At 42.8% G+C, this 21,882-nt stretch overlaps 1 protein-coding gene across 3 annotated transcripts in view; it reads left to right on the top strand.

The window, feature by feature from the left end:
* Positions 1-804: 804 nt before the first annotated feature.
* Positions 805-21,882, top strand: part of IRX3 (iroquois homeobox 3) — a 42,365-nt gene continuing 21,287 nt past the window's right edge. The window contains exons 1-5 of one of the 3 annotated variants that reach the window (XM_074293430.1): positions 805-1,084; positions 2,088-2,356; positions 2,589-3,711; positions 3,907-3,973; positions 4,641-5,090. In XM_074293430.1, the coding sequence (XP_074149531.1) occupies positions 2,246-2,356; positions 2,589-3,711; positions 3,907-3,973; positions 4,641-4,695 (1,356 nt within the window). In that variant the 5' untranslated portion in view covers positions 805-1,084; positions 2,088-2,245 and the 3' untranslated portion in view covers positions 4,696-5,090. Of the gene's footprint in view, positions 1,085-1,935; positions 2,357-2,588; positions 3,712-3,906; positions 3,974-4,640; positions 5,091-21,882 lie in introns of those variants that run through there. The other 2 variants (XM_074293428.1, XM_074293429.1) reach the window with 2 other exon arrangements.

The following is a 21,882-nucleotide window of genomic DNA, read 5'->3' as shown; positions in this document are numbered from 1 at the left end:
TTAGAATAAAGAAAGATTAGATGCTCTCTCGGCCTACCCTGAATAAAAAAGTATCAAGTCCCAGAATTGCTAGCGGCGCTATAGAGAGGAGTTTAATGAGATTAGCGACGTACCTTCGGATTTCCCGGGCCCGATTCGGGAATTTTAATCCCGGGGTTTGGTTGTGCTTTAATCTGCGAGAATCAAGAATCAGGAAAAGGGGGCACAGAAATTTCAGATTTCATATCTGAAGAATACAATTCCAAGAATTAGAATCGAAATCTCGGCTTCTCTGAATAGGAGTAGTCCGAGATGGGTTGGTACGGGTCGCGGGGAAACAGGAGAGAAAAATGTTGAGAGGGAGCCGCGGGAGCGCTGGAATCGAAAGAGAGAGAATAGACCAAAAGGAAAATACTAACTTTAGAACTTTCACAGATGTTATTCCAAAACTCTTCGTCGGCCCACAAAAGGGTCCTGCCTTCACACCCCACACCTTTGCCCCAGTCTCTCCCGCCAGGTATTTAGAAGGGCTTCCCAGGAGACCACAGCCTGAAGGCCTTTTTTCCAACCAAGAGTCAATCTCCTTCAACTCGGGCGAGCCTAGGCCCCGTGGTCCTGGGGGGTAAAGGAGTGGGGGGGGGAGAGGGGGAGAACCAGCGTTAATTTTCTAATTAGAGATTCGCACTCGGTTACAATGGCGTTAATGAGGGTAATTTAGGGGCAGCTCTCCAGCGGGTTTGCCCCGCCCCGGCGGGGGAGGTGGAGGCGGACTAGTGCTCCCGCCCCAAATCAGCAGTTTAATTTGGCTCGGCCTCTCCTTTTGAAGTGACTAGGCGAATTGCGGCTCTTTGAAGCCCAGATTAGGACGAAATTACTACCCTCCCTCTTATCCCCTTTCGAATTCATTCCTGGCCCGAAATACTGCACTGGAGTGGGGGTGGAGGTGAAGGTGCTGAGAGGAAGCTCTGGCTGAAAACGGACCCGGAGAAATAACTCTCCATGACACCATTCTCATCTTCACAGCGCCCAAACACCCACTCTACTAAAAATCCACCAAACTTGGATATTTCCCCATTTATACAGTAACCCTCGTTCCAAACCCAGGGTAGGTGAAAATGCGAGAAGGAAGGAGAGCTCATTGCATACTTATTTATTAAACTCCCCAGCATAAACGTTTCCTTGTCTTCGTCCCCACCCCCTCCCAATCACATCTCTCCGCTCTTCAGAGAAGGGGCGGGAGGAAGACTCTTGCCCCCCGCGGTACATCCGCGCAGGGCAGGGCTCACCCTACTGTAACGCGCACCCGGGATTGGCGATCTCTGAAAGGAGACAGGAGAACAAGTCGAATAAGCGAGCGAGACGTCAGGCTAGAGATTTGGGGAAGAGAGAGGGAGGGGGAAGAGTGAGGGACACACACACACACACACACACACACACACACGCATACACACAACACCCTTAGTGACCACAAATCCCGAGCAGAGCTGGGGACTATCAGCCAAAGAGCAGTAGCAAAGTGGGAGGGGGAAGGAGAGAGAAAGAGAGAGAGAAATTAGAGGAGAAACACAGAAAGAGGAAAAAAAGAGTGCAAAGGAAGTAACGAAAAGGAGGGGGAAGAAGAGAGGGGAGAGAAAAGCCTGGGAAACGAGAAAGAGGAGATATTGAGAGAGGAGAGGAGACAAAGTAGAGAACTGAGGGGGGAAAGGAGAGCTGGAGAGGAGGGGCTTGGGCAAAGTAGAAATGTCAATCAGCGCCAGGAGCCCCGGTAATCTCCGCCAATCTGTTAGGACCTGACCTGGCTCTGAGCCGCTGCTGCCGCCGCCGTCGCCTCCGCGGAGCAGATCAATAGGGGAGCGCGGAGCGGAGCGCAGCGCAGGGCAGCGCAGTGCGGGAGTCTGTTCCCGCGCCCGGAGCCCCCAGCCCCCGATGCCTGCGGGAGCCCGCGGGCGGCGCTGAGCAGGGCGGCCCCCGGGGCCGGGCGCCCGCTCCGTCTGCCCTCCCCCCTCTTTTGCCCCCCTCTCCCCCCCCCCCCCCCGCCCCGGGCCCCGGCTGCACCATGTCCTTCCCTCAGCTCGGATACCAATACATCCGTCCGCTCTACCCGCCAGAGCGTCCTGGGGCCGGAGGAGGCAGCGGCGGCGGCGCTGGTGGCGGTGGAGGCTCTGGCGGGGCAGGCGGAGGAGCCAGTGGAGGGGCCCGAAGTGGCCCGGGCGGCGGGGCCACAGAATTGGCAGCCTCCGGGACTCTGTCCAATGTGCTCTCCTCTATGTACGGAGTCGGGGCTCCCTACGCAGCGGCCGCTGCAGCCGCCGCTGCAGCTCAAGGCTACGGTGCTTTTTTGCCCTACACTGCTGAACTGCCCATCTTCCCGCAGCTGGTAAGCGCAGCCAGGGGAGCCGACGGGACCCAGAGGTTGGGGTCGGGAATGGGGGGGGGGAAGGTGGATTTAGTAGATTACTGGGTACTATGGGTGCGGAGGCTGATCCAGAAGTGTACGGGTATACCAGGGCACATGGGAATGAGAAAGAGTATATAGACCAGGAGCGTAGAAGGTGCTCTGTCTTACCTCTGCACCCTCCGCGCGTGTCCCCTCCCTCGTGTTTGCACAGGGTGCGCAATATGAGTTAAAGGAGAGCCCAGGAGTGCAGCATCCTGCAGCCGCCGCCGCCTTCCCGCACCCCCATGCTGCTTTCTACCCCTACGGCCAGTACCAGTTTGGCGATCCGTCCCGTCCCAAAAACGCGACTCGAGAGAGCACCAGTACGCTGAAGGCCTGGCTCAATGAACACCGCAAGAACCCGTACCCCACTAAAGGCGAGAAGATCATGTTGGCCATCATTACCAAGATGACTCTCACCCAGGTCTCCACATGGTTCGCCAATGCTCGGAGACGCCTCAAGAAAGAAAACAAGATGACCTGGGCACCTCGAAGTCGCACGGACGAGGAGGGCAACGCATATGGCAGTGAAAGAGAAGATGACGAGGAAGAGGATGAAGAAGACAGCAAACGAGACTTGGAACTGGAAGAGGAAGACTTAGGTGGGGAGGAGGAGGACGCGGGGGGCGAGGGCCTGGGCGAGGAGGACGAGGACGAGGAGATAGATCTGGAGAATTTAGATGGGGCAGTCTCAGGATCCGAGTTGTCGCTGGTCACCGCAGCCCGGAGAGATGCGGACCTTAGCCTGGGGACCATTTCGGACCATAAGAATAGTGACTCGGAGGACGGCTCTGAGGGCTTCGAGGAGAGACCGCCTCCGGTCCTACCGTTAGCCCCGGTTCCACCGCCTGCGGGTCCAGTACCCCCGTCTACTCCCTCTCCTCCAACTGGCTTGGATCCATGCGTTCCGGCCCCAGCTCCGCCTTCCACATTGCAGAAACCCAAAATCTGGTCTCTGGCGGAGACTGCCACTAGTCCGGACAACCCGCGCCGCTCTCCGTCTGGCGCCGGGGGCTCTCCCCCGGGAGCAGCAGCCGCACCACCACCAGCCCTGCAGTTAGCCCCCGCTGCCGCAGCAGCCGCCGCGGCCGCGGCCCACAGACTAGTCACTGGGCCTCTGGGCAAGTTTCCCCCGTGGACCAACAGACCGTTCCCAGGCCCACCTCCCGCCCCCCGTCCGCACCCTCTCTCCCTGCTCGGTTCGAGTCCTCCGCATCTACTGGGGTTACCAGGCCCTCCAGGTCCCTCTGCTGTCGCCGCCTTCGCCCGGCCCGCGGAGCCAGAAGGCGGAACAGGTGATTATTGAGCGTCGGAAAAGAGTGGCAGAGGGTTGGTTACGGGAGGAAACTGGGGGTTTCTCTGGGGATACCGCCTTGGAATAGGAGCCTTGAACCCTTCAGCAGATCCCTGGGCTAGGCGGGGGAGGTAGGCTAGGCTCCTCGGGTCCCTAGCACACATCTCTAAAAGGCCATTTTTTCCTTCCTTCCTAGATCGCTCTAGTGCCTTGGAAGTAGAGAAAAAGTTACTAAAGACAGCTTTCCAGCCCGTGCCCAGGCGGTAAGAAACCCTGCTGGGAGAAAGGGGAGGGCAGTAGGAGTACTGTGACATAGTAATATATCCAGGGAAAAGAGAAAAGGGACCACAGGAAGCTTTTTTGGAGGAGGGCATGCTGTTTAGAGCCACTTCCATCGGGATGTACTGGGCATCAAAAAAACAAAACAAAACAAAACAAAAAAACCAAATCTAACCCCCTTTCCTCTCTTCCCTCCCTTTCCCCTTCCCCCCTTCCCTCGTCCTGGGTCTGTCCTAAACCCCACTAGATTTTTGAGAGCTGGCTTAAGCGACCTGGGGAGGCAAAACTGTGGTGGGCTTTACCCCGAACTTCTTTCTTTCCCAGTTCACGGGGCTGGTCCCGGGACTGAGCAATGCCCTCCTTTCCTTCCGGTTCCCCGATTGTAAGGGAGGGTGGAAGGCCCTTGGGCCTCGGGCTTGATCACTGGGACCAAGGTTTGGCCTCTGAACATGATATAAAGAACCTTTTTTTTTTTTTCTCTTATGGTTCCTGATCGATGTATGTATGACATATATACATATATAAATAAATTACAATTTAGAGCATTTTAAATTTGAATTTAAATTTGAATCCTCCTCTCTTGGGGGCCCAGCTACATATCCCTGGCCCACTTAATCATCCCTCCTTTTGCTGTCTCTCTTTTTCTTCCAGGCCCCAGAACCATCTGGACGCGGCCCTGGTTTTATCGGCGCTCTCATCATCTTAGTTCCCTCTCCCATTTTTAAAATTTTGTTGTAATGATTGTAAAAAACAAATATCGCTCTGTATAGTTATGACTTGTAAGCATGTCCGTGTATGAAAACCCAAACACAAAACTAAACAAAAAAAGGAAAAAAAACAAAAAACAAAAACAAAACCAAACATCCCACCCCTCTTCTCTTTGCCCCACCCCCAACCCAGACCGCTTCTGTGCTCCCCTCGAGATTAGCTGAGTTTGTAATGTTATTGGGGGAGGGGGGAAGGGGAGTCCAGTGAGAATTAGGTGTGTCGAATTTTTTTGTATATACAGTAAAAAAAAAATGTACATATGTGTGAACCAAATTGTACAACAAAGTTATCTATTTTTGGCTAAATAAATGAGCTGGTGCCACTTTGACTATACCCGTGCCTGTCCGGTTACAGGACAGATTTATTTTTCTGGGTGTTTTCGAGTCTTGAGACTGTGTGAGAGGGAAAGTAAATTAGATTTAACCCAAGAAATTCAGAGATTCGGGATGAGGAAGGTATAGGTCAAAGAAGGAGGAAAGAAATTGGGAAAAAAAAAAAAAGGAAACAAATGCAAAAAGAGAATAGAGACAGGGGTAGAGCAAGGAACCTAGAAAACTTGGCCGAGAGGCTCGTTCTAGGGCATTCGTCTCTAGGGCCCTAGTCGAGATAGGGTCTCCTGGTGACAAAGATGGGGAAAGGGGGAAATGAGAGGGAAGGTGTGTGTGTGCGTGTGTGTGTGTGTATGTGTGTGTATGTGTGAAGGGGAAGAGAAGGAAGGTGAGGGTATTTCTTTCCTATGTGTTGCTCCATGTTGGACCATTCGTCTGAAGCTATGGTTCCTGATGCTAAATCCCAGAAACCACTGGAAGGTGGCGACTTAAGAGGGACTTAAGGGGTGATTGAGCCGGGAAACAGCGTCTGGAGCTGGGATGGGGTGGAAGACTTGGGGAGGAAGCTGGGGAATTTTGGGGCAGGAGCTCCCTCTACAGGACAAAAATGCCCTCTAGCCGTGTCTTCTTGCCCTTCTGCTGGCCTGAGTGCCTCGCCCCCTCTCGCTTTCTCCGTGCTCTCGATCTTCCCCTTCTTTGACTTGAGGGCTTTAGGGCAGAACCCCAGATGGTCTCGCTACCCCCTGCCCTCCCTGTAGAAACAGGCCTCAGGTGGGGAGAACCTTGTTCCTTTGGCATCTTTTAGTTTCGGTACAGAAAACTCTGAGCACCCAGAAACTGGGTTTACACTGACCAGAGGATTTCATCCCCAAACTGGAGTTTTTGCGAATAATCCGGGACACTAAGAGCTATTTCGGAAGTTGTTTCTGAAACTGAGATCGAACCTCCTCATTATTACTACTCTATATCCCGGCGCGGAGTGCACTGCACTGGAGACGCGCCGGGCAGAGCCTTGACCCAGCGAGCTAGCAAGCGAACAACACGGGTGTACGTGGGGAGTGCGGGCAGGGGAAAGAACGGCAACAGGGTCAGAGAGAGAGGGGCTCCGAGGCCATATCCAAGGAGGTGCTAAACTGTGGGAGAAGGAGAAACCCCTCGTGGGAAAAGAGACGAAGCTGGGTCTACAGGAAGGGAAATCACCCAGGAGAGGGCAGAGAGCAAGCCTGCCTGCCTTTCGTCCTGAGCTCTTCGCCATTCGAACACTTTCCTCTGCCAGTGTTGAATAAGGCAAACTTCTCATCTGTCGGGCAGACAGATGCCTGGGACCCGAAGAAGGGTGTGTGGACTGCAGGGTGGGTAGCGAACTGTTCTCATTTAGGAAAAGAACAAGCCTGTTCTTTTTTTCTTTTTCAGAGAGCCATCTCATCATGCCAGGCGGAAAATAAATCGGGCCTAGCTGCCTGTTTCTGCCTGGAGCCACCGTTTTTGTTTTTGTTTTTGTTTTTTGTTTTGTTGTTTTGTTTTGTTTTGTTTTCCCCTTTTATTTACTCAATGTGTTTTGGGGGTTTCTTTGAAATGCTTCGTGTTTCTTTATAGACCCAGAGTTGTGTGTCCCCCAGATATGCTTCTACTAAGGCTACACCCTGAAAGATCTCGGGTCCAACCCTTGCTCTGCTGCCTGTTTTCCCCGCAGTTTTGCTGTACCCTTAGAAATTTCCGATGGGTGTCAGAGTTTTAGGACTTGAAGTGTGATGGCCGGGAGGATATATTCCACACACCATCTACACAATCTTGAGCCCTGGAGAAAAGGAACCAGGGTGAGAAAAACAGAAAGATATCAGAGCTTTAAAGAAAGCTTCTGCCAGATTTCTCAATCGGCCCTTTTCCAGTCTTGGGGAGTTGGAAGGGCCTAGTCATATCTAAAAGGATGCTCGCCCCTCAGGAGATAGGAATAGATGAAGGAGAAAGAAATAGAATTACTATGGAAAAGGAAAAGGAGTCCGATGGGTGTTCAAGTTGGTTCCAGAAGCTCCCAAAAAGTATTTCTAATTTAAATTTTTAATTCCCTAAACCTTCTTTCAGGCCACATTTCTCAGATTTAGGTCCAAAGAAATCCAGACCTACTCCTCCATATAAAATAGTAAAAATAAGATTTCCAATTTCAGAGGATTGAGAATAGGATACCAAATATGGAAAGAAAATTTCCAGGGCCCAGCAGCTAAAGAGCTAGGTTTGGGATCTAAGTTTTAAAATTGTCAAAAAGAAGTAGGTTTTTTTATTTTTTAACCACCTGGGATATTTAAAGGAGTTAAAAAGCCAAGAGCAATTTGGATCCAGGACTTAAGATATAATCTTCTTTCTCTCTTACATTATCCTGGAGTTTATTATTCAATGAAAAATACAGACCTCTAATAAGAAAGGTTCCTTCCCCATTTGCTAGGGAAATGGGGTGTTTGGGGTTAGTTAATGGATGTAAACATTAGAATGTTTGGTATGTTTCCAAACTAGGAAAAATAGTCTGTCCTAATGAAGTACTTTCTTTCTTTCTCCTTCCTTCCTCTCTCCTTTCCTCTCTCCTTTCCTTCCTTCCTTCTTTCTTTTCTTCCTTCCTTTTTTTTTTTAAAGCACAATTTAGTTGTAGATTTATTTTATCGTACCTATTTCACTGGGTTTTTCAATTCATTTGCTTTTCTCACTTTGCCTGTCCATTTTTGCTGACTGATTTTTTTAACCTGCTTTGGTCTGAGGGCCTTTCAAGTTATTCCTGGGTGTTGGTCCCTAAAATTTGAAAAGAAAACAACAAAAGGAGGTATCATTCTTGGGCCCGATTAAGCTTAAATTAGAAATAAAATATGTCAATCACTGTCTGGAAGGAGTCCCTGCTGTCTGGGCTGGTTATGCAAAACACACTAAGGTATATAGGGATAATCAATTAGGTCAGAGGAAGGAGTATGTGTCACTTGCCTCCCTCATTATCTCCATGGAGTAGACAGAGTAGGGGATGCATGTCACTAGGGCTGGGGAGCCAGAGGAGAATAAAATTATCTCCCTAAGTGATTGGCCACCTCTGGGACAAGAACATTAACATGTTAAAATTGAATTTATTTTCAAGGAGAGCTGGGAAGGAAGCTGGATCTATTCCCCTGACTATGCCAGAGAGGAAACCCAAAGGGATCAGGGAGTTCTTAGTCCAGAGAAGGCTCCAGAGAGAAATGGAAAGGTTACAATCATTATGGCCCCTTAGCCCCATGCATGGCCCAATAAAAGGGGAGGAAGGGAAAGGGGAGAATCATTAAATAGGCACCTCACAGGGGAATAATAAGATGAGTGTCCCTTTCTTGAGAGTTAGTTCTCTATCACAATCAGTCAGTTTTCAGAACAACTACTCCAGGAGGATCATAAGGAATCATTCATCTTAGACTGGTTAGTATTTTGGAAAAATCAGAGGGAGCCATTGAATGAGTATTGTTCCCATGCCCCAACCTTGTAGAATTGGAATTTTTAGTGTTTAGAAGTTCTATCAGGAATTCAGTTTGGAACTGTATGCATCTGGAAATTCCCTAGTCCAGAGAAATAGCTACACAATGCCAAACATCACAATATGAAAACTAGAAAATAAAGTAGATTTATATAAATACACGAATTATAATTTATGTTACTTTATCATGCTTTAAGGTTTGCAAGGTGCTTTTTTGTGAACTCTGTGAGTTGTGTGCTTCTTTTATTATCTCCATTTTACAGATGAGAAAAACAGAAGTACAGAGTTGTGACTGACCTAAGATCATACAACTAGTAAATTCTAGAGTTAGGATACAAAACCAAGTCATACCGTATGATTCTGGCATCCTTTCTGCTGTATCATACTGCCTAGTAAAAACACTTATGTTTTAAAATCTGCATACTTGGAAATGTGTAGACATAGTCCATATCCAAATTCCAACATGACCTTATACAAATAATTCTAGGTCGTTGTTTCCTCCTCTGTAAAATAAGAGGATTGGCTTAGATGATCCGTAAGGCCCTTTCCAACTCTGACTTTCTGCTCCTTTGATTAGCACAAAAATGAAACCAAATTATACCCTGGATGCTTCGGTTAACCTGTGTACTTTGGGAAAACAAGAAATCATACAGTGAACAAAACAGGACATTTTCTAGTACAGAAACAGTCTCAGTGGGGCTTGGCAGCCCAGTTAGACTATACCCTCTCTACCTCTTGTACCCCCAAAGCTTCCAAATGGGAAATGGATCTACCAGCAGTCAGCCAGGGGAAACTATCAAAGGAATTAAAGAATATTTTCAAATGTAGGTCTGAAAGTGAAAAGGGGGAGAGAAGGACTTCATAAAATCATTCTACTACCTCCTCAGCAGTAGTCATTTTAGTGGACGGAATGGCTGCTACATCAGTCCGTTCTGGTTTAAAAAAAAAAAAAAAAAAAAGTCATCTCTATTGTATGGAAGGCCTAGCTTTGATGTTGCCGCTTTGCTCTGTGAGAAAGGCTCTGGCCTTTAAGACTATTCCAATTGTCCCAACTGAGGAACTGAACAAAAGCTACTCTTATTGGGGAGGGGTGAAGAGGGGGGGAGCAAGGCTGGAGTGAGTGGGAAGGAGGGAACAGAGAGAAACGGGAGGAAAGATAAGAAGGGAGAGCCAAGTGAAGACAATCTGGGACAGGTGCTGATCCAAACTCTAGTATTCTATCCAAAAAAAAAAAAAAAACCAAACCAAAACGACATCACCAAGTTGGCACAGGACCCTTATTGAAAGGGTATCTATCGGTATGGTTGTGCTTTATGGCTCTATAGGATCGAGTGAGATGGAACTGGATGATGTTCTTGCTAGGAAAGAAAGGCAAATTTAAACTCACCTTGTCGTGAATATGATAGCAAGAATAGAAACTGTTCAGCCCTTTTTTAGTCTGGAAGGAGGACCAGACTCAATGTGAACGCCATAATAATGAGAGGGCCAAGATGGTGGTACCTGGACAAAAAGAACAAAGCCAGGAGTTTGTAATGGCCCGTTTCCCTGGTTTGTGATGTTGAAAACAGGCTCCTAAGATTTTCTGAAAGAAGAATTCTTGGGTAGTTTGATTCCCTACCCAAGGGAACTTTTCTGGATTTGTTTATTTGTTTGTTTATCCAATTGAGTGGGGGTGGGGGAGAGGGGAGGGTGGAGTCCCACATGCCCGGGTGGAGGAGGAAGACAAAGGCTGGGAAGGTCTTATTCTCTATCCCCAGCCAGTCAGAAGAGAAAGCCGGATGATTTCATGGCTTTTGTCCAGGAGTGGAGGGGACTGAATTCTCTCACTGCATTAGGCCACTAACAAGTGGGTCTGGAGCCCTCTAGGGCCTTTGGAGTGCACTCATCTGAGAGATTGCGCTTTTCTCGGCCCTTCAGATTTATTTTGCCAAAGTTACAGGGCAATTATGGAAATGCGCCCTTTGAAGCCAGACTGATTTCTCTTTATTTTCTTCTCCCTGACAAAGCAAAGCTTCCCTTGCCTACTGTGTTTTTGCCCTACCCCCACTTCTTTTCCTTTGGTTCCTCTATTTCTCCAGCACTTACTGGGGGAAGGGAAGGAACAGGAGGGAGGAAGTTTTCAGGGGTTGATTTCAGCATTCTTTTAAATGGAAAAAAAAAAAGTCGATATATTTATATGCATATATCAACATAGCTTTTTTTTTTTTTTTTTTTTTTTTTTTTTTTTTTAAAGACTTAGAAGACCAAGAGAGAGGAAAGAGAGAGAGCAAGAGCAAGACACACCCACAAATGTTTGTGTGGGTATATGACGTCTCCCCTGTGCCAGGGCCCTCGGGACCAGCCCGGGCAGGCGAAGCTGCTGGTAACTGGCAGGCGGGAGAATGTTTGGCTAACTTATTGGCCCAGCTGTCTCAGGTTCTTGCCATGTCTGGGGAGTTGTCAGCCCCACAAATTTAGCAGGATAAGTGTTTTGCTCTCTTTACCTCACATCTCAGAAGCAAGAGGCCCAGAATAAACAGAGCTGTACTTTCTCAGCTTTGTACATTATTTATCATTGTGCTACAGAATCTAGAGGCTGTGTGTGAACCAAGCCCATGGATTTCTTACCTCTTACTCCACTTGAATTCATACCCCGATGTGGAGAAAATGTGTCTGAAGCCAGATGTTAGAGAATTAAGCTCTGGGGGTAGAAAGTTGACAAACCTGATTGTCTTTCTGCACAGTGGCTCAAGTTTCCATTTCTCTGGATAATGCCCATGCTGTCTATTTCCATATTTCTCTTTTCCTCCTTCCTTCCTTCAAGGATCTGGGGAGAATTACTCAGATCCTGAACCCTTGAACAAACAGAACAGGGAGCTCCCCCTCCCTCCCAGGAGCTCAGGATCCCCTTCTGAGTAGTATGATTTTTAAATTTTCTACTCCCTTGCTCACCTTTCACTATGGTGGAGAGCTTTTCTACATACTAGGCAGCTTTCTTTAGGTCCAGGTAGATTCCAAGCTGAGTTTAACAGTATTCCTGAGAGAATGAGATAGGAAAAAGGAAAAAAAGTTAGCTTTATATATAAAGTGTGTGTATATATATATATATATGTATATATATATATATATACATATATATATATATATACACACACACACACACACACACACACATACATACATATATAATGTGTATAAAGAGGGTGAGAGATGCCCATGCACATCAAAATTTAGAGAGTCCCATGGTTAAAGAAAGTCCTATTAGATGAACCAGAGCTAGTTTAGTGAGGCTTTAAGGAAAGACATTACAATTCTTGTTTTCCTACTCACTTGGAGGCTTGAATTTGCTGTAGTTCTTGGCAGTGCAAAGGACTTGAGACAGGCTTTTCTCAATGCCCACATCCAAAGTTATTAATTCTTATCCAGAAGAGACTAAAAAGGCTGCTATAGAACCATTCTGTCTTTCTCCTCTAATAATAACAGCCAGGCTTGCAAAGTACTTCGTTTGTGTTAACAAACCTACCCTATGAGACAGGTACTATCATCCTTATTTTGCAAATGAGAAAACTACACAGCTAATTAATACATGTCTGAGGAAAAATTTTAACTCAGGTGTTCCTTATTCCAAATCCAGCGCTCCTATACACTACTCCCTGTGAGTTAGCAAAGTAGAAAGATGACTGGCAGCATAGCATAGAAGGAGCTCTGGCTGAGGAATCAAAAATCTTTGGTTCTATTACCAGCTCTATAACTAATTGAATGTGGCAAATCATTTCTTCTCTGAGCTTTGGTTTCCTGCTCTGCCAAATAATCTGCCAAATGAGTATATTAGAGATTCTTAATCAGAACTCACAAACTTTAAAAAACGTGATTACTGTTTAAGTGTAATAGAAATCCTCTGTGATCATTGGATTTTATTTTAGGTATTTAAAAAACATCATTCTAAGCATGGGTTCATCCATTTCACCAGATTCTCAAAGTGATTAAACAGATTAAGAACTCCTAGATTAAATAATCTCTAAAATCCCTTCCAGCTCTAATTTCTGAGCAATCTATGGACTGTGTCCTACAGTCAACTCCCCTAAGTTAACACAATTCCACACTGAGAGCACAAAGCTGATAAACATCTGCATTCTTGGAGGTTGCTTTCAGCAGCTAAGTAGCTTAGTGAATAAAGCAATAGGTTTGGAGTCTTCCTGACCTGAGTTCAAATCCATCCTCAGACACTTACTGGCTATGTGACCCCGAGCAAGTCACTTAACACTATTTTCTTCAATTTCCTCATATGTAAGATAAGATGGAGATAAAAACGACAAACCACATGGCTATCTTTGCCAAGAAAACCCCAAATGGGGTCAAGTTAAGTCAGACCTGATGAAAATAAATGAGTGACAACAAAGGGTTTTATTCCTAGGACTTTCTTCAGTAGGTAATGAGAAGGAAAGGGGGAAGAGGCAATCCTACCTCATGCCTACTGGCCATCTAGATCATGAGAGAGGCCAGTCTCTCAAAAAATATCATTGCTTATTGCTGAGAAAGCATAACTGCAAGCATCTCTCTCATCCCAATTGTTCTGCTTTTTGACATTCTATCAATACAGATCATTCATTTGTAATAAGTATCCCCTTTTCCAGGTGGCTTTTGACATTAGAACTGGAAGAAACCCTATATGTTGTTTAGTCCAATTACCTCATTTCTAACAGATAAGGAAACTAAGTCCTGGAGAAATGAAGCCGTTTATCCAAGGTCACATAGGAACTAAGCAACGGAAGTAATATATGGAAATTATGGTCCTAGGACTTCCACATTTTGCATCCTTTCCACCTTACCATGCTATCTCTCAGAAAGATCCAAGGAAAACATGAGAACCCACTAATAGGTACATGAGGGGAGGATAAAAACGGTAATAAACATTTTTGTAATGCTTTATTTTGGTAAAGTACTTTCTCCACAATGAGTTTGTGAAGTAGTTCAAATATTATCTCCATTTCAAATTAGTAAAATGAAGCTCTAATTCAACAATTTGCTCATGGTCAAACAAAATTTGAATGAAGGCCTCCTAACTCCAAGTCCAGTGCTTTTTTCATGCTTCCTTTCATCCACTAAAAGGCAAGAGAAGGATGCCCAAGACCATAGTGCACATAGTCATTAATTTGTTCAAAGCTAGAGCTAAGGGTAATTAATTATTGGAGTGCCAACATCTGAAAGATCCAAATCAATTTTCCTTCTCTACCCCATTCCCCTTTCAGAGTTAATTGTGTTCCTGGACAAAACAGTAGATAGAGCAATGGTCCTAAAATCAAGTAGTCCTAAATTTAAATCTGGCCTCAGAAAATGACTAGCTACATCATCTAGACAAGTCATTTAAACCAGTTTGTCTCAATTTCATCATTTATAAAATGGGGGTAATAAGAGTGCCTACTTTCCATAATTGTGAAAATCAAATGAGATACTTGAAAATTGCTTAACATCGTACCTGAAAACATAACAGATGCTATATAAAGGCTAACTATTATTATTACTGCTATTTTTATCTAGTGACTTTATAGAATGGTCATAACATACCATAAGTATATACTTATATAGCACATTATTATTATAAGCTTGTTACTTGTATAGTATTCTATAATTTTATAGAATACTATAAATATGGGGTTAGAGAGTGGTTTCTTCCAGTGGCTTATGAGAAACAAGTCGACACCAAAGACTTGATTTAGTGGTATGACAAATAGGATTGTGGGGCTGGGGTGGATGCTATCTTAATTAAACATGTTCTAGGATGAACTTTCTTATACTGGCTATGGAGTGAGCACATGTTGCAAATATGACTCACATCTTAGTTACAATTTCTTTTTGTTCATATATCTTTTAAGAAAGCCAAAGTTCTATTAAGAGATCTACGTAACACTCTCATTGGAATTTAGGGATTTTCCTTCTCTCTACCCTCTTCCCCTAGCCCCAGCCCCACCTGACAGCTGAACCAGGAGGCCTGTTTTCCTATGGAGAGCCCCAGGTGCATTTCAGCTGCTGCTTTGGAACTCAGCCCATAACATTTATTTTTTTTAGATAATTTTTTTCACCTTTCAAAATCTTTCCATTTCAAGGGGGTGTGTATGTTATTACAAACTGGAAAGGGGGCAAAGGGCATTGTATTAAAAAATGCAATGCACTTGCAGTTGGAAGACCAGGATCCAAACATGGGCTTTTCCTAGGCTGTGTGACTGTGGGGAAATTCCCTCATTTCTTGGGACCTCAGTTTTCCTTTCTGTAAAGTGAGGTGGATAGACTGGATTTTTTTCTAAAGCCCATTCCAGTTCTGACAGCCCATTCCAAAGTCCTTTCCCATTCTCTGACATTGCATCTCTAAGATACCTTCAAAGCTTTAGCAAAGTCTGTTTGAAGCTGTCTTCTAGCACTCATATTCTGTGATCACCTCACTAAGAATGTCAGGCTTATTTATTTGTTTTGGTCTGGATCTATGTTGTGATCAGTTCAGAGAACATTGATACAGAGGAAACATCTGTAACTTAGGGACAATCTGATGAAGCCTATGGACTCTTTCTCAGAATAATGTTCTTAAATGCATAAAATAAAATATATAAGATTACAAAGGAAAACAATTCTACCAAAATTCAGTTATCAACATAGTAAAATTTCCAAGTTCCCAGACTTCCCTGAAATCTATCCATGGACCCTTTGGGAGTCCATGAATGGCAGTTGCCAGCAGGGCTTAAAGTCAAATCTTCCTAACTACAATACCAGTCTACTCACTGTCCATTCTGCTACATTAGTTCTCAAGAATTTAAATACTATAATTACTTAGCCTTTACTGAATGAATTCCACTCAGTAAAGATTAAATAATTATTGTATTTAAATGTATTTAGAAATAAAAATCATGGTAGGATATTTCCCTTGTACATACTATACAAGGTTGCATACTCTAATTCCACTAAGCCCATATCCATTAATGAGGGGGTTGAGAGTTCCCATAAGATTAATCAGCAGGGATGGAAATGGCCAATGCTTTTATATATTCTGACCATTCCTGTTTTGGCCATTCTTTTATGGTTTCCATACTGGTAGAGTTTGCAAAAGTCAGAACAATGGTGCTAAGACCTTTTCTCCTAACTCCAGTGGGATCTTTGGTCTAGGAGCAGCAAAGTGGTGCAGTGGATAGAGCAAAGAAGACCTAAATCCAAATTTGCCTCAGACACCTGCTAGTTGTGTGACTTTGGGTAAATCATTCAATCTCCACTTGCCTCCATTTCCTCATCTATAAAACAGGGTGATAATAATAGCACCTATTTCCCAAGGTTGTTCTGAAAATCACATGAGATAATAATTAAGTATTTAGCATAGTCTCTGGCACTTTTAAAAAAAATTTTAATAGTTTTTATTTACCAGATATATGCATGGGTAATTTTACAGCATTGACAACTCCCAAACCTTTTGTTCTAATTTATCCCCTCCTTCCCACCCACCCCACCCCCGCCAGATTTAACAATACATGTTAAATATGTTAAAGTATAAATTAAATACAACATAAGTATACATGTCCAGTTGTTTTGCTGTACAAAAAGAATCGGACTTTGAAATAGTGTACAATTAATTAGCCTGTGAAAGAAATAAAAAATGCAGGCCGACAAAATTAGAGGGATTGGGAATTCTATGTAGTGGTTCATAGTCATCTCCCAGAGTTCTTTGCTGGATGTAGCTGGTTCAGTTCATTACAGCTCTATTAAAACTGATTTGGTTCATCTCTTTGTTGAAAATGGCCACATCCATCAGAATTGATCATCATATGGTATTGTTGTTGAAATATACAATGATCTCCTGGTCTTACTCATTTCACTCAGCATCAGTTCATGTCTCTCCAGGTCTGGCACTATTTTTTTAAGTGTTATACAAATGTTAGATATTGTTATTATCATTTTTATTATTCCATGACCAGAATATAGGGTGGTCCAATTAAAAATGGCAATTCCTGGGGCAGCTAGTTGGTTCGATAGATAGAGCACCAGCCCTGAAATCAGGAGGACAAGAGTTCAAATCTGGCCTCTGACACTTAACACTTCCTAGCTGAGTGACCCTGGGCAAATCACTTAACCCCAATTGCCTCAAAAAATAGCAAAAGGCTTCTATCATTTACTTCATAATCCACAGCACACAAGCAAGTGCCAAAGATATTATTTGTTCAAAAATATGGAACTGACAGAATGAAGGGAAATGGGACAGAAATAATCTAACTCTGTGACATAGTGAATCACATATTTCTCTAAGAAAAATTGAATCATCTGTTTGGCTTTCCCCTCAAAAGAACCTTTCTCTTCTCCTATGCCAGTAATTAAAAGAATCTGAGCATCTGGATTCTAATCTCCACTTTGACACTTGGTAGCTCTGTAATCTTGGGCAAATTCTTCCTCTATAAAATGGGAATAATAATACATGTGCTCCCTACCTCCCAGGAGAGTTATGGGAAAAGTCCTTAGGTTTTCTCCTAGGATCTCAGAAGTCATCTAGACCTAATTATATTTGAACAAATTTTAGTCAGTGTTTAAGATCTTTAGTGATGAGATGTACTATATCCCAAGGTGGCTCATTACAACTTTGAATGCAGAAAGAAATGGCAAACCACTCCACTCTTTTGTCAAGAAAAGCCCAAATGGGGTCACAAAGACTGAGACACAACTGAAAAATGACTGAACAATATTTTTCACAAGAACTGTGGCTTAGTCACATCTCTCCTATACTTAGGAAGTTTATTGTTTTTCCCAAGTATAGAACTTTAGATTTGTCACTAATTCATTTATTGGAGTTAGCCCATCTTTCCAACTTGTCAAATTCTTTGTGAATATTGACCCTGTGTGTCACATGTAAGCTAACTATCTACTTTTGTGACTGCAAAATGATAGGGTGTATTTTGTCGGTTCATCCAAGTCATTGACAAAAATATTAACTAGAATTCAGCCAAGGACATATCCCTGGGGCATTCTAAGAGAGCCAGCTGTTATTATTACAAAGTACAGTCAGCTCAAACTCTTTCTGTCCCAGACACCCTGCTTTTAGAAAGAGAAAACACACATGATTTCACTCAGAGTAACCCTGATGTAATTGATTGTATTGTGAAAAAACCAACTGGGAAATCACCAAAGTCTACTGCTAGTTGTATTTTAAAGAAAATCTTCCTGATTCTGACAGGGGGACTCTTGGTAATAGTAAAAAATGGGATAAGAATCTTGATGTTGTGTGAGCCATATAATTCCTTGGTATTATAATTGGTAGAAGAAGAATATTTATCTACCCCTTCAAACCATTGCAGTTCTTTGGAATGTCCAAATACACCATAGAGTGGTAGAAAGAGCCTTGGAATGAAAAGATCTGAGTTTCAGTTCTTTTGTTTGTTTTCCATGAAACAATAAACAAATCATTTATCTTCTCTGGGCATTAGTTTCCTCATCTGTGAAATGAGAATGTTGAACTAAATAATCCTCTTCACCCCCCCCCAAAAAAAATCACAAATTCCAGTACTTAAACCTCTGATCCTACTTTATGGTGGTCAGGTCCTCATAAGTTCAATTTGTGAAGTAATTAATTCAAGCACAAAGCCTCCCTGGCTTCTTGTGCAGTACAACCAGGGAACTGTCAGAATTCCTCTTTGCTCTAATAAGGTAAAACAAGTATTCAATCAATCATTCAATCAGCAGGCATTTTAAAAAGACCTACTATGTGCCACATACTGTCTGGATGCTGAAAATAGAAGAAAAAAATGAAACTGTGTCTACTTTTAGAGAGTTCTCAAGGCAAATGTCTTGAAGACCAAATTCTGGGAAATGTGTAATTCAGCAAAAATTCACAAATTTAAATGACTACCTACCTACACACACACACACACACACACACACACACACACACACACACACTTGCAACAGAGCAAAAATTGTCAAAATCCCATAGATCCATGGGCACACAATATAGACACAAAGACCCAAGAGCATATAAAAAATAAAAGTGACAGACAAAAACAGTATATGATTTTTTCTTAAGATTGATGATGAAAAAACTGAATTCTTGCTGTATAGTTGCTGCATAGGAGGTCCTGCTGAAAATACTTATATATAATTTGACAAAAAGGAGCTTTTGTAGAGAAAAATTATGGTCTAAAGCTTTCTTATTTGGGAAACTTCCAGTCATTGTGTTCATATCCTAGTTATTATAGTAAAGACTTCCAAATGGAAATATTTGAAAGGAGAATGTCAGGAAAACAATAAAGGTACCTAATTATTTCAAATCCAATTCAATTCAACAAATAGATCTTGAGCATTTTACTAGATGCATCATAAAACAGAAAACCATCATAGACAAACAGGTATGGACCTAGAAAGGGTATGTCATTGAACGTCATTGAAACATGATGGGAAAGCATAGAAAGATTTTCAGAAAACGTTACCTAAATAAAACTTGGCATGGACAGGCTGTGATTGAAGGCAGTTGGAAAAGGCAGAGAAGGTACAGTAACTGGTCTAATGTCAAAGGAGAAATGAGCACTGAATAAAACTGGGTATCATATTTCTAATTGCCTATTGGACATCTTGAATTAGATATTCCATAAGCATCTTTAATTTCACATGTCTAAAATTGAACTCATTATCTTCTCCCCAAAGTCTTTCTTTCCCTCCTCCAAACTTCCCTATTATTCTCCAGGGTTCCACCATCTTCCCAGTCACCCAGGATTGAAACTTCAGTACTATCCTCAACTCTTCACTCTACTGTTACTGCCTTATCTCTTATCGTCTCCAATTTGTGATATATAGATATAGATAGATATACCTATATGCTCATCTGTCTCTATTTCTTTATATCTATCTGTCTAGTTTGTACCTGGTTATTAATTTGCTATCTTTTCCATTAGATTATAAACTCCTTGAGTACAGGGACTAGTTTTTGTCTTTGTGTTCCTAGCACTTAGCATGGTGCCTAGAATATAGTAGGTGCTTAATTATTGCCATCCAATCTTTTGACAAATCCTGATAATTTTACCTTTGACATATCTTGTATATATACTTTTTTTCCCCTGATATTTTTGCCCTTATGGCTTGATGCCTGACCTATTACAATAATCTGATAATTAGTCTCCCTGTCTCATGGTTAGTCTTACCACTCTAAGTCTTTTTAATGCACAATGACAATATCACCTCCATCTCCTCAAAGAACTCTAGTGGCTCCCTATCATTTCCAGAATCAAACATAAAGTCCTCTTCTTGGCATTCAAAGCCCTCAACACACAGCTTCATACATGGCTCCCTCCTACCTTTTCAGCCTTCTTACACTTTCCTCCCACATCCTTTGCAATCTAGTGACAATAGCTTTCTTGCTGTTCTTCCACATCATTCCTTATCTCCCACCTCCAGGTATTTTTTCACTGTCTCCTGTGCCTGAACTTCAGTCACTCCTTGTCTCTTCCTCCTGGCTTCAAATCTCAGCTAAAAACCCACCCTTTGTGATAAGCCTTTCCAGTTCTCCTTAGTGCCATCACTCTGTTGATTACCTTTAATTTATTCTGTACATATGATGTTTGTACAAAATTGTTTTATGCTATCTTCCCCATTGGACTGTGAATTCCTGAAGAGCAGGAATTGTTCTTTTGTGTTTCTTTATAGTAGGTGCTTAATAAATGCTTTTTAAATGACTGATGAAGTAGAGAACAAAATCTTTGTTTCAGATTAACCTCAGCACATCATTAAGAGTTCTACAGCTTTTAGCCATCGGATAAACAGATTTAAAGGAAAAGGTTGCTCAGCAAGAGGCAAGGATTTTGTAGGTACACCTAAGCACTACAGCCTTCTTGAATTGATTAACCTTCCCTAATTAGCACTTGCTGTTGCAAAATCAAGAATATGAATACCCACATAAAATTATTAGCTGAGAGAAAGGGGCAAGGGAATAAAGACTTTTTTCCTTTACTCCTATATTGAGCTACTGATGAAATTAATGAGAAGAAAATTGTCTTGCAAATGACAGGCATGTGAGAGGAAGATCACCAAGCAAGGTACAGAGAGAAAAGATCAAAAAAGACATCAGAAAATACTCCTTCCATATGTTAAGGGTGGGAAGGGAGGTGGGGAGGAGTACTTCAGAAGTGAGAATGTCAGCAAGATGAGAGGCAAGATGAGAGAGATCAGGGTGACAGCCAGGCCCAGTCCAGGACAGTGATAGGAAAACTAGGAGGGGGCATCTACTGGAGATTCAAATAAATCCATAAGCATTCTATAATAGTTACCAGTAAATAAATATAATTCTCTTGGAAATGCTCTAAATGGAAAGAATACCCTTCCTCCTGCCCTATCCCTTTCCGTGCTAATGTCCACTTCTACAAATTTAAGGTTGATGGGATAGGAGAGCTATTTGGCTCAATGGTAGGTCCAACTTGAAGTTTTCATCTCTATCTTCTTACAAACAAAGACATTTTTCAGCTCCTGAAATTATCCATTGGTTTTGATATCTACATGATCAGTAGATATTTTACTTATATCTGAAACATCTTAGGATCATCACATTAAACACTTTGGGCAAAGGCTAAGATAAATTTCATTCTAGAATTTTGTGTTATTCCCAGAATAGTTTAAGAATCCTTTGTTAATTGGTTTACATAAATCCCATTTCTCCTAGCAATGAACTAAGCAGGTATCCCAATAGTCTGCTTTATTACAAAATCATCAAGGAAGACAATGTGGACAAAAAGAAATAGCCTATACAACAATGGCCTTATCAATGAAGACAAAGCCTTCCAATGAGAAACTTCTTCATCAGCACCTTCATTAACAGAAATAGAAAGTAAAGGTAAGTAAGGATATAATGATGTCTTTACAAGCCATTTGACATGTGAGGTTAAAGTATGCAAAGTAATTGAATACTAAATAAAATTATATTGGGATAATTTCACAATGGAAGGAATGGAATTTGTACAAAACCAATTTCTTTCTGGGTACCTGCTTTTTGGTGCCAGAAAACATAAAATATGTTATCTGAAAGTCTTAAAAGAAGAAGAAAAGTTTAGTCAAAATTAGGGGATATGAAAAAAAAAACTGATGCATTTAGGACAATAAAGGGGTGAGGAGAGTTTCAGGAGAAAGAACACCTGCCCACAAGTCACAGAACCTTGCCAAGGAAGAGAGAGCTCCTGATCCTGAAAAAAAACAATGAGAAAGAAATGGAGGTTCTACCTCTAGCAGTTCCCAAAGAAACATAGAATTCAGCTTCTTCAGACATCCATCCTCTCTTGAATATCAGAAGACCCTGGACCAGTCCTTATACCACCAACCTCTCCCTCAATTCCCATAA

The sequence above is a fragment of the Sminthopsis crassicaudata genome, chromosome 2, assembly GCF_048593235.1.
Source record: "Sminthopsis crassicaudata isolate SCR6 chromosome 2, ASM4859323v1, whole genome shotgun sequence".
NCBI lineage: Eukaryota > Metazoa > Chordata > Mammalia > Dasyuromorphia > Dasyuridae > Sminthopsis > Sminthopsis crassicaudata.
Note: the sequence above shows the minus strand (reverse complement) of the source record. Positions and strands in the feature narration are given on the sequence as shown.